General features: G+C 40.1%; 1 protein-coding gene across 2 annotated transcripts in view; it reads right to left on the reverse strand.

Moving 5' to 3' along the window:
• The window catches only part of LOC129239432 (glutamate receptor ionotropic, NMDA 2B), a 46413-nt gene extending 35471 nt beyond the window's left edge, over nt 1-10942 (reverse strand). Inside the window, exons 1-8 of one of the 2 annotated variants that reach the window (XM_054874906.1) lie at nt 10185-10942; nt 9968-10118; nt 9086-9679; nt 8716-9005; nt 8473-8625; nt 8234-8385; nt 4386-4893; nt 4193-4297 (exon numbers count right to left, since the gene is read on the reverse strand). In XM_054874906.1, coding sequence (XP_054730881.1) covers nt 4193-4297; nt 4386-4893; nt 8234-8385; nt 8473-8625; nt 8716-9005; nt 9086-9679; nt 9968-10118; nt 10185-10897 — 2666 coding nt within the window. In that variant the 5' untranslated portion in view covers nt 10898-10942. The remainder of the gene's footprint in view (nt 1-4192; nt 4298-4385; nt 4894-8233; nt 8386-8472; nt 8626-8715; nt 9006-9085; nt 9680-9967; nt 10119-10184) is intronic. The other variant, XM_054874907.1, reaches the window with a different exon arrangement.
• Between the last annotated feature and the right edge of the window lie 1848 nt (nt 10943-12790).

A 12790-nucleotide genomic window follows, 5' to 3' on the forward strand; every position in this document is an offset into this window, starting at 1 on the left:
GCAAATGGTCAGGTAGAAAGAGTAAATAGAGTTCTAAAGACGATGCTGGGTAAACTGACGGATGAAATTAAGCATGACGACTGGGTTAGTAAATTACTTGAGGTGGAATATGCCATGAATAACTCAATTCACAGTACCTGTAGGGATACTCCCAGTCGACTCTTGTTTGGCGTGGAACAAAGGGGAGTAATAGTGGATGAGTTTACCGAATACTTTCAGGATATGTTGTGTCCTGATTACGAACGAGATCTTACCCAGATACGAGACAGAGCATCTAAGGCTATTACAGCTAGGCAGGAGTATGACGTTAAGCGGGCTTCAAAGGGTAGCCCTAGTACCCAATACATCCCAGGTGATTATGTGGTCATAAGGAATGTAGACACCACGGCTGGTAGTAACAAGAAATTTATACCCCGATATCGAGGTCCTTATGTCATTCACAAAAGTTTAGGAAACGACAGGTATGTTGTCCGCGACATTGGGGGTTGTCAGCTCACCCAGCTTCCGTATGATGGGGTTATCGAGGCTCACCGCATAAAAAGGTGGGTTCAGCAACCCGATGAATGCATAGAGTTGGAAAGTGATCCCCTAGGAGATTATTCTGAGTTTGATGAACCGCGAATGATCGAGGGCGATCACTTATCAGGTTTGGCCGAGTTGTAAAACCCTTAAGGTCGCCTATTGATGGAATGTATGTTAATGTAAGTGTAGGCATAGTATAAGATACACCCAATAATGTAAACGTAGAGTAATGCTAAGAAGAGATGTAGTATTAAGTAAAATAAGGCAACCCTAAATGACAAATGAAAAAAGAATAAAATGGAAGTCTCTTCCGCTTGGATCGTAAAAAATAGCGAGTCGTTTTATTTCTATCAGAATTTAATCGTGAGCCATCCGGCTTTAAAATATCTGGAAATACCCTCAATTTACAGTATAGAGTTCACTTCGGTAGATATAAATATCTTTTCAGATAGTCAAGCTGGTATCAAGGCCCTGTCATAGCGAAGTTGCAGCTTTTTTCTGGTCAACTCCTGTAAAGAAGAGATCAAACGTCTCGAACGCGCAGGAACCATTTCTCTTGTCTAGGTTCAAAGACGTAGGAACATAGAGGGAAATAAAATTGCCGATGAGCTTGGCAGGGAGGAGTCGACAAAACCGGTTTCAGTTGTCCCCATCTCAGATATCGGTGCCCCCTTGGCCGTTGTTAAAGGGAAACTGCACAATTTCTTTCTTAAAAAAGCTCAAGACAGATGGAGTTCTATTTTATCATGCGCTGTCTCGAAAACACAATGACCTCAGTACGATAGAAATTTCTGGGTCTAGCGACTAGGCACTTAAGGTTCCTTAGTGGACTTTTTGAAAAGTTTAAAAATTGTATCTTCCATGTTTTTTCTAACTTGCAAGGGGGTTCTGAAGACATAAAACTGAAACTCTTCAGAAAAAGAGTTGAAGTTATTACAGTCTGTGTCAGAAGAATGGAACCCGTTTTTTCTTATAATTTCAAGATATATTTCGTTCTGCTTTTTGCTGCATAATAGTCCCACTCAAGGGTTACGACGCCAGTGCTAACTCAGGTTAGTGTCGTTCGAAACTTTCCCGTAAATCAACCAAACAAAAATGAGTGAGAAGTACGCGAAACGTTTCGAGGCGGTATTGCACGCATTCGAAAGGGCCGAAATTATCTTACGTTGCTGCTGCAACGGTGATTAAAAAATCAAAAAAGTTTGTTGTGTTGATGACTTTTCCGAGCGCGGTTCGAAGCGAGTGATGATAAAAAAAGTAGGATAAAGTGATCGTCCAACTTTTTAAGCGGGATCTTTCTTTGCCACTACGCCAAGGTAAGAAGGTAATAGATGTGAGTATTAACACCATCAAACGTCGACGGAGGGAGGCGAACATATCCTACCGTCCCACATCGCCAAAACCACTACTCTCAGAAAAACACATTGAGAAACAGCAAAACAAGAAAATGGCCTCACAGTAATGGACTGGCCTTCCCAGTCCCCAGACGCCAATCCCATTGAAAATGTGTGGGGAATTCTGAAATCACATTTTTGCGGAAAGCCAGACCACGATTTAAAGCAACTCGTGCGTCAAGTTAGCAAAATCTAGTCCTGTTTGTCGACGAGCTACGCAGAAAAGCTGGTTCAAAGCAGGCTATGCTCGACAACGATAAAGACTACACGACTTATTGAGTAATTGCGACTCGTAGTTTTTTACAAACTTTCATGTAAAAAAAAATTAAATATATAACTTTTCTGACACATACTGTATATTGCTAATAGTAGATACAGGCTCTTCCATCTATGCATATTCGGCACATGAGAGCTTTGAATAACCTTAACAGCTGTTGCTCAACTTGCAATAGAAGAAGCGTTTGAGAAACGTCGGTGTGGCATACAGCCGCAAAACAACTTAGAAACTCCAGAATAGCCGCAAACAATTAACAGAATTTTGGGAATCTCACAGGGGAGGAATAAATAAAAACTGTCAGTTCTTGGGCAGTGAAAATCCTCAAATCGTGCATGAACATCCTCTTCTTCATGCTTATGTCACTGTTTGCTGACGTGACGAAGGCCATACTGCAACTGCTGCCCGTTATCGAACCATGGCATGGCGCGGCAGAGGGTGTGCGCTTTGTAAGCACTAGTTGCCCATCGATGGTAGCAGCACGAAATCCTTAAAGGTACACCGCACTTTTGTGGAAATGTAGGTGGATTACGCAATAAAAGAAGGACTGCAGGATATAGAAAAAGGCAGGAAGAAATGATGCATAAGCGTGCTTTAAGGCAATGCTCAAAAAGGTACTGTCAAGAGACCGAAGTGTGGGGAATTCTATGCTCATTGACTGTTCAATTAATAGAGATTTTGTAAAATTCCAAAGCATCCTTTTTTCTAAATCTATACTTAAACATTAAAAGCTTTTATGAAATGCGTTTGTTGTGTGTGAAACTTCGTATGCATATACACACACACACATACATACACATACATAACATAGCATATACTCGTACATATCCACATTGCGATTTTTTGCGTTAACTATAATATTTGCGTTGGACATTTTTGTGTGTTTATTCAATAATAACAATAACAACTTGAGAAAATAAAAATAAAAATAAAGATATATATAAGCAAATAACACGCCTAGATAAATGCACAAACAATGTGAATGCTTTGTATGTACTAAGTAATGGTAATGATTATGGTTATGGTTAGTCGAGCATAGCAGGGAAGCGGTTTGATTTTGTATGAATTTATAAGCTTAAGCTTAGCTAAAGCATACGATAAGTGTATAAATATGAGTAAGTGTGAGTGCACAATTGAGCTGCGTTGAAATTCCATAATCCAATTTTTGCAGTACAGGAACAACAAAAAGAAAACAACCAAAAAATAGCAAGGAATAGGAAAAATAAGTTTTGTGCTACTATGTTTTTTTTTGTTTTTTTTTTGCTTCAGCGTTTCAGCTTCGCTTGTTGCTAAAGTTTTGCGCGCCAAGAAGAAACATTGAATAAAAAGATTAAAGCACCAAAAGCAAAACAAAAAAAAAAAATCAATGGATTAAGTTGTATTTTTCATACAAAATTGGCTGAGTTTCCGTTTCCAGCTGCCATCAGTCAAAGCAGCACACACAAAAAAAAAAAACCAAAAAAAAAAAGAAAGAAAACAAACGAAAGAGTGCAATAAAATTAATGTAGCTACAAAACAGCAATTTGTGTGTGTGTGTATTTGAGCAAAAATAGGTCAGTACATCAGTCAGTCGCTCCTTCGCTCACACAGGTTATCCCCCAGCTAAGGGGTATGGAAACATGCGAGCTACTCTCCCCACTCTCCCTAAATCGCTTACTTGTTTGGTTGTCTAATGGCGCATTCAAATACTCACAGAAATTTAACTGTAAATATAAGTTAACACCTACGGTTAAAGTTGTTGTTATATCGTGTAGCTGTTGGGGTTAGCATGCTTTTTTGTAGTTGTTTTATGTGCATGTTTTTTGTTGCTAATGTTGGCTCGTGCAGGCGTTACTAAGTACTAAGGAAGTTGATTGCGAATTCACTCACTCGTTGCTACTTTAAAATTTCGACAGGTTAAGGGGAATATGAGTTTATGTCTACTGTCTACTGCATTTGGAGCGCTACAGGACACTAGTGAGGGGAGGTGGCGGGTACATTCATATCTTCATAAAAAACTTACCACCTGTATAAATCTTGTGCGCTCGCTGCCAAACTCAGGTTACCCAGCAGTGGTGGACGCTCCTTCAGATGATGATGATTCAGCAAATCCGAGGATGATGCCAGTCTGTAAATAAATAAAATAAAATAAAATGAACCAAAAAAAAGTAAACCCATTTAATTCACATATTTCTTAATTTCCGAAATGTACGCACCTCAATTGCGGTGGCTTAATGCCATGTTGATCCAGTGCCTTCTCCAGCTGTCGCACACGCAAACGTGACATATCCAATTCATGTTTCACCTTCCACAGATGCGTATCACAAATGGGATCATTACAGCGATGTTTTTTCAGTATTTCCGTCGCCTCGAAAACCGCACCACGAAACGTCAACGCCTTACCCATCGAAAGTGAGAGCAGCGCACAACAATGGCAGCCATCCTTTTTGGCCAAACGCTTACGAACATACTTGAAGTAGACGTGTTCGAGTAGAAGTAGCAGCGCCGCAAATAAAATACCGGCCATGAGTAGCAGGAAAGCCGATAAGAATTGTTCTAGCGCAAGTGGATCTGAGGATTTGTGCTCTTGTTTGCCGGGTCGACATGTACCCGTCATCCAGTAGCGACGTAATCGCTCTAGATCGCCATTGGCGCGAAATTCGAGCAGACGCTTATTGAACATTTGGACGTATTTTGAATTGCGACTGAAAGCGAGACCATAACCTGCCGAGAGAAAGAGAGGAAGATAGAGGGTGAAAGAAAGAAAGAGAGAGAAAAAGTGAGAGAGGGAGAGAGACATATAAGAGATTTGCACGTGAATTACTACTACTAATAGTTAAGTAAATTATGTCATGAGAGGTATTGGACTGGAAATCTACATCTCGTAGTTATGAATTATTGAACCTTATGAGAAAGGTAATGTGATTCGAATTGATAACATAACATAACATAACATAACATAACATAACATAACATAACATAACATAAAATAACATAACATAACATAACATAACATAACATAACATAACATAACATAACATAACATAACATAACATAACATAACATAACATAACATAACATAACATAACATAACATAACATAACATAACATAACATAACATAACATAACATAACATAACATAACATAACATAACATAACATAACATAACATAACATAACATAACATAACATAACATAACATAACATAACATAACATAACATAACATAACATAACATAACATAACATAACATAACATAAAATCACATAACATAACATAACATAGTATAACTATAACGATTCATTTTCAACCTTTTCAGAATGATACATTTTCTTGCATTAATTATACAAATTTTTATATTTATAATTTTTATAATTTTTCGATCCACAAGTTATTCACAAACTGCCGCTACAACAAATTGCACCCGGGACCGTTTTCAAACGACAGGAGGAGGACACAAAAAAAAAAATCCATCTTCATTGCCCATAAAATACACAGACGGCAAACTTATTTTACAGCAGCAGAAACGCAACTTTCTATTTGGACACAGTAAATTACAGACACGCGTTTCAAGCCAGCGAGGCACTGACAAGAAAATCTGCATGCTTGCAACGCACAAAGAACGGGGTGACATCCCATCAGAACGTCCAAATATCTCGGAGGTGGAGGCAGCGACCAATTCGCTGAAGAATAACAAAGCACCGGGGCGTGATGACATCTCACCTGAACATTTGAAAGCCGATGCCGAGGCGAGTGCCTTTCTGATTTAACCTACCATCGAAAAAATCTAGAATACTGGTAAAGTGCCAAATGTGCTTGTTTTAGATCACAAAGAAAGGAAATCTTACAGAATGTAAAAACTGGAGAGATTTACTTTGCTAAGCAATCTAAAGGGATAATTGCGTAGATTATCAATAAAAGGCGTTCAGCCGCACTTCAATCAAAGTTCAGGCCAGAGCAGGCAAGCTTTTGCTTCAACCGCTCATTTATTAATCACATAAGGAGACTTCGAGTCATTGTAGAACAAGCCGTTGAATGGAGAGCTCACTTTACCTCGTTTTCATCGACTTTCAAAAAGCACAGTTTCGACACAGTATACGCCGTGGCAAGATGTCGGGTAATGCACGATGTGTTCCTAGTTGATAGGATAAAGGTGTTAGCAGGCGTACTTCAAGGTTGCTTACAATCACCATTGCTTTTTAACACCGTCTTGGACATCGTTATGAAGAACGTCACAAGATCTAGAAGTGGGATTTCTTGAGGCTTGCAGGGCTGGCTTGCTGACCTCGACTACGCGGACGATATTTACCTAGTATCATATACCTTTCCGACATGGCAATGCAACTCCAGTCAGAGCAGGAAGTCGCCACTACAACTGGGCTGGTTTTCAACAGCTCCAAAACCCAAGTGATGGGGATATATACTCAAAATACGCGTCGGTTTCTGATCGATGGTATCCAGCGGGAGAAAGTGCAATCTTTTTGCGATCTGGGGAGTATAATCTCTTTGTCAGGTGGCTCGAGTGAAGATATCAAGAACCGCATCAGGAAAGCTCTAGCAGCATTTGACTCACTACATCCAATCTGGAAAGCATCACACATTTCGCAACGCACAGAGCTGAGGAACTTTGATTCTAATGTCAAATCATCTTTACTCTATGTCTGTGAAACGTGGAATGCATCAGCGGCCGATATAAACGCACTGAAAGTTTTCACTAATCGTTGCCATAGCAAAATTTCGAAAATGGTTTGGCCAAACACAATCTCGAATGCTGCTCTGTCGAGAATAACTGAAAAAACTCCAATACTCGTTGAGATTTGTATTTCTTATATGGGGTTGGTGCGGCCACGTTTTTCGTAGACAATGTGATGCCCTAACAAGAGCCGCAATTTAGTGGAATCCCCAAGGCAGACGTAGACGAGGTAGGCAATCGAACACTTGGAGATGTTTGTTGGATTTTGAAACGCGCGCTATGCATTTGAATTGAAATGAAGCTAAGAGACTGGCGCAGAACAGATCTGAATGGAAAGAATTTGTTGTAGCCATTTGTTTCTCCCTAGAACCATAGGAAATAATAACAATAATAAACTTCTGACATCAGAAACTTCAACAATTTGGCGCTTCATTTAGTTATTCAGCAATCAGCCAAGCGTACCCTGCTGAATATTACGAGGGAATGCTTCGGGAGAGCTAAAGTGATGCCATCTAAAAACATTGAAGTGCTGAGGCTGCAGCTCCCACTCACCCACACACCCAGCTAGACAGATATAATATCTTTAAAGTCTCCAAATTCGAAGAGAAGTAAGAAATGAACTGAACGATAAGTTAAACTGAAGTAGATCTACATTCGAAGGTAAACTCCGACAGTGTACCCTGCACTGGTACGCAGGTGGCTCGAATACCCCAGAATTCGTAGGTGTTGTAATTTACGGCCTAAGAACGAAGTATTATATGTCAACGGGCAGTTTTCCAAGCATGTTTCAAGTGGAGATGTATGTTTTTTGTCTATGTGCAGCGATAAACTTATACAGAAATTTTTGGAATAAGCGAATTGCCATTCTGAGCGAGAGTCAGGCGGCACTCAAGGCCTTATCGTCTTGTGGGATCAAGTCTTCACTGGTCCTTGAGTGTATCGAGAAACTGAATCTGCTACGAACGCACAATCGCATCCGGCTAATTTGCTTCCCAAGACACAGGGGTATGAGTGGGAACGAAATAGCGAACGTATTCGCGAGAGAGCCTGCGGGTTCGCCTTTAATAGGACACGAGCCCTTCCTTGCTATGGGACAACACAGCACCAAGGTGAAGCTTAGAAGTGAAGTTAGCCCAGCTCTTTGAGAGGTTTGCTGGCACCAAATCATGGGGCTACGCCAGGCGAAATCCTTACTGGGTTATATAATATACATAATTTGATATAATATTTACTTCTACGATATAAAGAAACTAAAAGTTCTCAGAAAATAAAAATTTGTTATACTTTGATTAAGTCCAGGTTGCTCGTAACGCAACGAATGTGACATATCTAATTTCTCTTATATGAGCTTCTTACTTCTAGTCATATTTTACCTGTCATAGCATACCAGCTGCCAACTGTCATCAGACGGCAGTCCTCATCTTGCGCCACCAAATAATCGAGCACTGTACCATCATAGATGAACGAGTCCAGATTACCATTTAATACTGCGGCTACGCCCTCAGCGACGCTAGTTTTGTTGTATCTATAGAAGGAAGGATAAAACGAAAATATACAAATTGCCGTTGCAGTCATCCATCAAAGGTTAAGTTTCTTTTAACAGAAGACTCACTGTCTCATATAGAGATGCATATCTTTAAAATATTTATGTATAGTCGAGTCAGTGTGACTGTAAGGTATTGTGCCGAACTTAAACGAGGGCTTGTGCGAGTAGGGATGTACCAAACGACTGTCATTAAGACCGCTAAATTCATGGAATTCCTCTCTGGAGAATAAAACCAAATTATTAATGCGGCTAAATATAAGAAATATAAAATAGTACGAAGACTTTCATTTGAGATTTCCCAGTACTTACCGCGTTATCATGAAGGCAGCCAAGTTAGCAGTGTAGATGGCCAAGAAGACCACAGCGAATAGAGCCCACACGTTCGTCATGAAGCGTGAGGTGAAACCGCGCGGTGAGTCCACATGTACGGCAGCTTGAAACAGTACTGCCCATACAAGCCAATAGGTGCGACACAGCGAGAAACGATATGGCGTCACACTTGCATTTTGTAGATAGAGTTTCATATTATAGCCACTGGGCGAGAGCCATTCGAAAAGGAAGATCATAAAAGTGGCTGCATGAATTGCAACAATGCCAACCTACATTTTTTTTTGAGGAAACAAAAAAATTATGATTTAAAGGAAATATTACAGTGTATGCAGTCATTTCGTTAACTCACCAACATCCATGAGGCCGTATCGAATGGTTCTAGAAAGGCCGTCGGTGAAATAATACCTGTACGCTTCGCTACGACTATCGCAATACCCGTCTCCATGAATGGCTCACTGAAGTCCACCACAGCTTCGCGCTCGGTATTGATCATCAGCGATGTCAATACCATGTCGGTTTTACGATTTACCAAATCTGCAATCAGCCCATTCCATTTACCATTCTCAAGTGTACCCCATTTACCATCTTCGACCCGAACCAATTCGTATGTGAAACCCAATTCTTCGGCAAATTTTTCAAGCAGATCGATGCAGAAGCCACTACAACATTGATAGAACGATTCATTGCGATGTGCTTGCCCCACATCAATGTCGGCGGCCATCTCGTGATCGGCTGCGACTCGACAAAGGACGCCGCGATCCATTAGACATTTGCCACTAATTGGGTCGGCGGGTGAGAGATTGATATAGGGTGCCTCTTCGAGGAATGTTATCTTTAAATGGAATTTTTCGGGTACACCCTGTGGTGGAGCATGCGAGTTACCCGGCCAGGCGATGTCACGAATGTCCAGCTTTTGCGTCTCCCATGACTTCCAGACACCAATCTAAGTAGTGGAGAGTGAGGAGAGTGGAAAGAAATAGTAAGAGCAGAGAAGTGCAGAGGAACGGAGAAAGGGAATAGCGATGAATGTAGGAGGGAAATAAGAAAAAATGCCAGAAGCGAAAATTTTTAACGAATGAAATGAAAATACATGGAAAAAAGAGGCGCTGATTCATAGGTAGAGATGTGATAAAGACAAAAAACTAAGTTGATGAAATAAGGAGTGGAAAACGAAAACGAGTGGAAAGTTTCGCGGTGCCAGTAATCAAACATAATTTTTTGTATCACTCACCTCTTCCCAAACCAGATTCCTATTGTTTGCTCCAGGACGCAAGTTCATGATTTTCAGTTCGGCGGATTTGAGATCGCCATCGGCAGTGAATTCTATATTGGGCTTATTCAGATCACCTTCAATCGACACATTACGCAAGTAACGGAAGAAACTGTACAAAGAAAATTTCCATTAGTTTGATCTATAAATAATCACCTTTTCAAATATTAATACGCACATTTCACCATTATCCCAGCGTCCGCGTCCCTCATCCTCACACGATAGTGATTGTGTTGTGAGGCGTCGCCCCCGATTTGCCGGATCTGTGAGGTAGGCTTCCACACCGAATGCATAGATTTTAATCGCATTCGATATTTCATTCATCAACGCCGCACTACTCGTATCGAAGTGTACACCCAACATGCCAATGGGGAATTGTGCATGCGCATCCTTCTTCTCAATAACCGATTGACTAACGACCCACACATAATTTTCACCGGTTAACTTCATTTCTTCAGCAGCTCTAAGAATAGTAACCGCTTCGCCTTGTGTGGCATAGAGGAGCATCACTCTAGCCTCGCTATTCACTAATTCCATCAAGTCGCTGGTGCGCGTTACCACAATCGAATTGAGTATCGTGAATTTGAAATGGTCTTGCATTTCGGCGACACGCTCCCGTACAGCCTGTACAAAATCATCGTGTCCGGCTATCTGAGAGGTGACAACCGAAAATTGATGCCATTTGTAACGCTCTAGAATGCTCAACATAGCAGCACTTTGATGTTCTATACTTGGAGCTAACTGAAGTTGAAGTGTCGATTGGGAGGCGCGTCTCTCCAGACCGGAGTTGTCAGCATTCCAAGAGATTACCGGTATGCCAAGATAGCCGGCCAGTTGTAGAAAATACTGGGCGGAGGCAGTGCTATGACCAAATTGCTCATTATTCATCATATAAAGTATGGCAGAGACATTCGCTTGTAGGAACTCTTTGCAGAGTGTACTCAAAATGGCTGAAGTGTGGAGTTGATTGGAGTTGTTGCGGAAAAGAGAGAGAGAGAGAAATTTTGAGAATAAATTAGTAATTGTCGTTGGTATTTTTATTTTATTAACAATGGTTAAAATCGAGAGTGATAGTTTTGTTCTGGTAAAAACTGATTATTAAAGGTTCCAGATAATAAATAAAAAATATATAAAAAAAAGTTTGGCATCTCTAGAATCCTACCAGGACAATACCTTATTTCTACCTTAGCTTGATTTTATGGGAAAACATACACATTTTTCAAATAGGCAAAAATTAGGGAGTTCCACCAGTTCCAGTTCTTTTTTTTATTTAAAATTGGAAAAGTAATTTTTTTTTAGAAATTATTGTAATTTCTCTTTATTATGATAATATTGATATGGCTTAATTACGTATGGAACAAAATATCGGCCAAATGGCCGCAGCGGCCTCGGCGGCACACCTCCATCCGATGGTCCAAGTTTTCGATGACGCTGAGGCATAATTGAGGTTCTATGCCGTTAATGTGCCGAAATATCTAATCCTTTAGCTCTTGAATTGTTGATGGCTTATCGACCTACACCTTTTATTTCAAATAACCCCAAAAAAAGAAGTCCAACGGTGTCGTTGATGTTTAGGTGTGGTTCACATTCAACATCGGCCCTTCAAATTTAACCACCCTTTTTAATCGTGTTTCGCCTTGTGGTTGGTGCTGGGTAGATTGGAGGGATGAAGCTTGGATTAATCCATTTATAATAATGGTTAATGTTTTGCCATCGTTGTGACATTTGTTGTCCATTTGCTCTGATTTGAGATATCAATATATCGTTGTTGTTTATGTTTTTTATTGAAGTCGAAGTTGAAAGTGAGTCACTGCAGATAGCGCCATTTTCCTTCGTTTTTTTCTGCTATTTCACAGGTGTTATAGATGGCAGTTGCTTCTGCTGTGAAAACGGATGCATAATATGGCAATAAGGCGGAAAATAGTGTTGTATTATCATTAACAACGCTGAAGGCGAGTACATCTGCATATTTGGAGCTCTCAGTATATAGTGTGGACTAATTATGATAATTCTTGCGTATGCGTTGAAAGTTTTGCAGAAATACGGGCACGGAAGTTTTTTCTTTTTTATATTGTGTTAACTGTAGTAGAATACTGTTCGTCGGTAGTGTCCATGGAGGATTCTTTATGTTGGAGGTGATATTGTTTTCCAACGGCATGTCAAGGTGCTTCGCTATTTCTATTCGCCTTTCTATTGCTGGTTTTTTACTTGATTTTCGTTTTCGTTTTATCCTGTTTTTTACTATCGATTTTATGGCAGTGTCATTATTTTGTGTTAGTTTGATTGCGGTTCGTCCGCATGATTGAAGTATTTGTTCTCATTGTTTACTCGACTGAGGTAGCTCAAAAGGCGACTAGAAAGAGAGTGACAGATAGGGGGGAACCTTGAGGTATACTATTTTCCAGAGGCCAACAATCTGTTATAGTTTGGTTTGCTTTAACCCGGAATTTTCGATTTAGCATAAAGTTTTTAATGTAGTTTATTATTTTTGGGCTTAACTTCCAAGCTAAAATTTGATCCATTATGGAGTGTAAACTAACTTTATCGAATGCTTTTTCCATGTCTATGGATATAAGAGACGTGTGGTTTCTGCTGGAAATACTATTGGCTATGTATTCATCTAAGCGAAGTAATGCGTTTAATGTGTTGGTTCCGGACTTAAAGGCGGTTTGGTTACTTGACAGAAACTTATTTGTGTGAAGATACCACACAAGTCTCCGAGATATCATTTTTTCTATGGCTTTTGATAGGCAAGATAGAAGGCAAATAGGCCTATATCCTTCT

Source organism: Anastrepha obliqua, chromosome 2 (assembly GCF_027943255.1).
Source record: "Anastrepha obliqua isolate idAnaObli1 chromosome 2, idAnaObli1_1.0, whole genome shotgun sequence".
NCBI lineage: Eukaryota > Metazoa > Arthropoda > Insecta > Diptera > Tephritidae > Anastrepha > Anastrepha obliqua.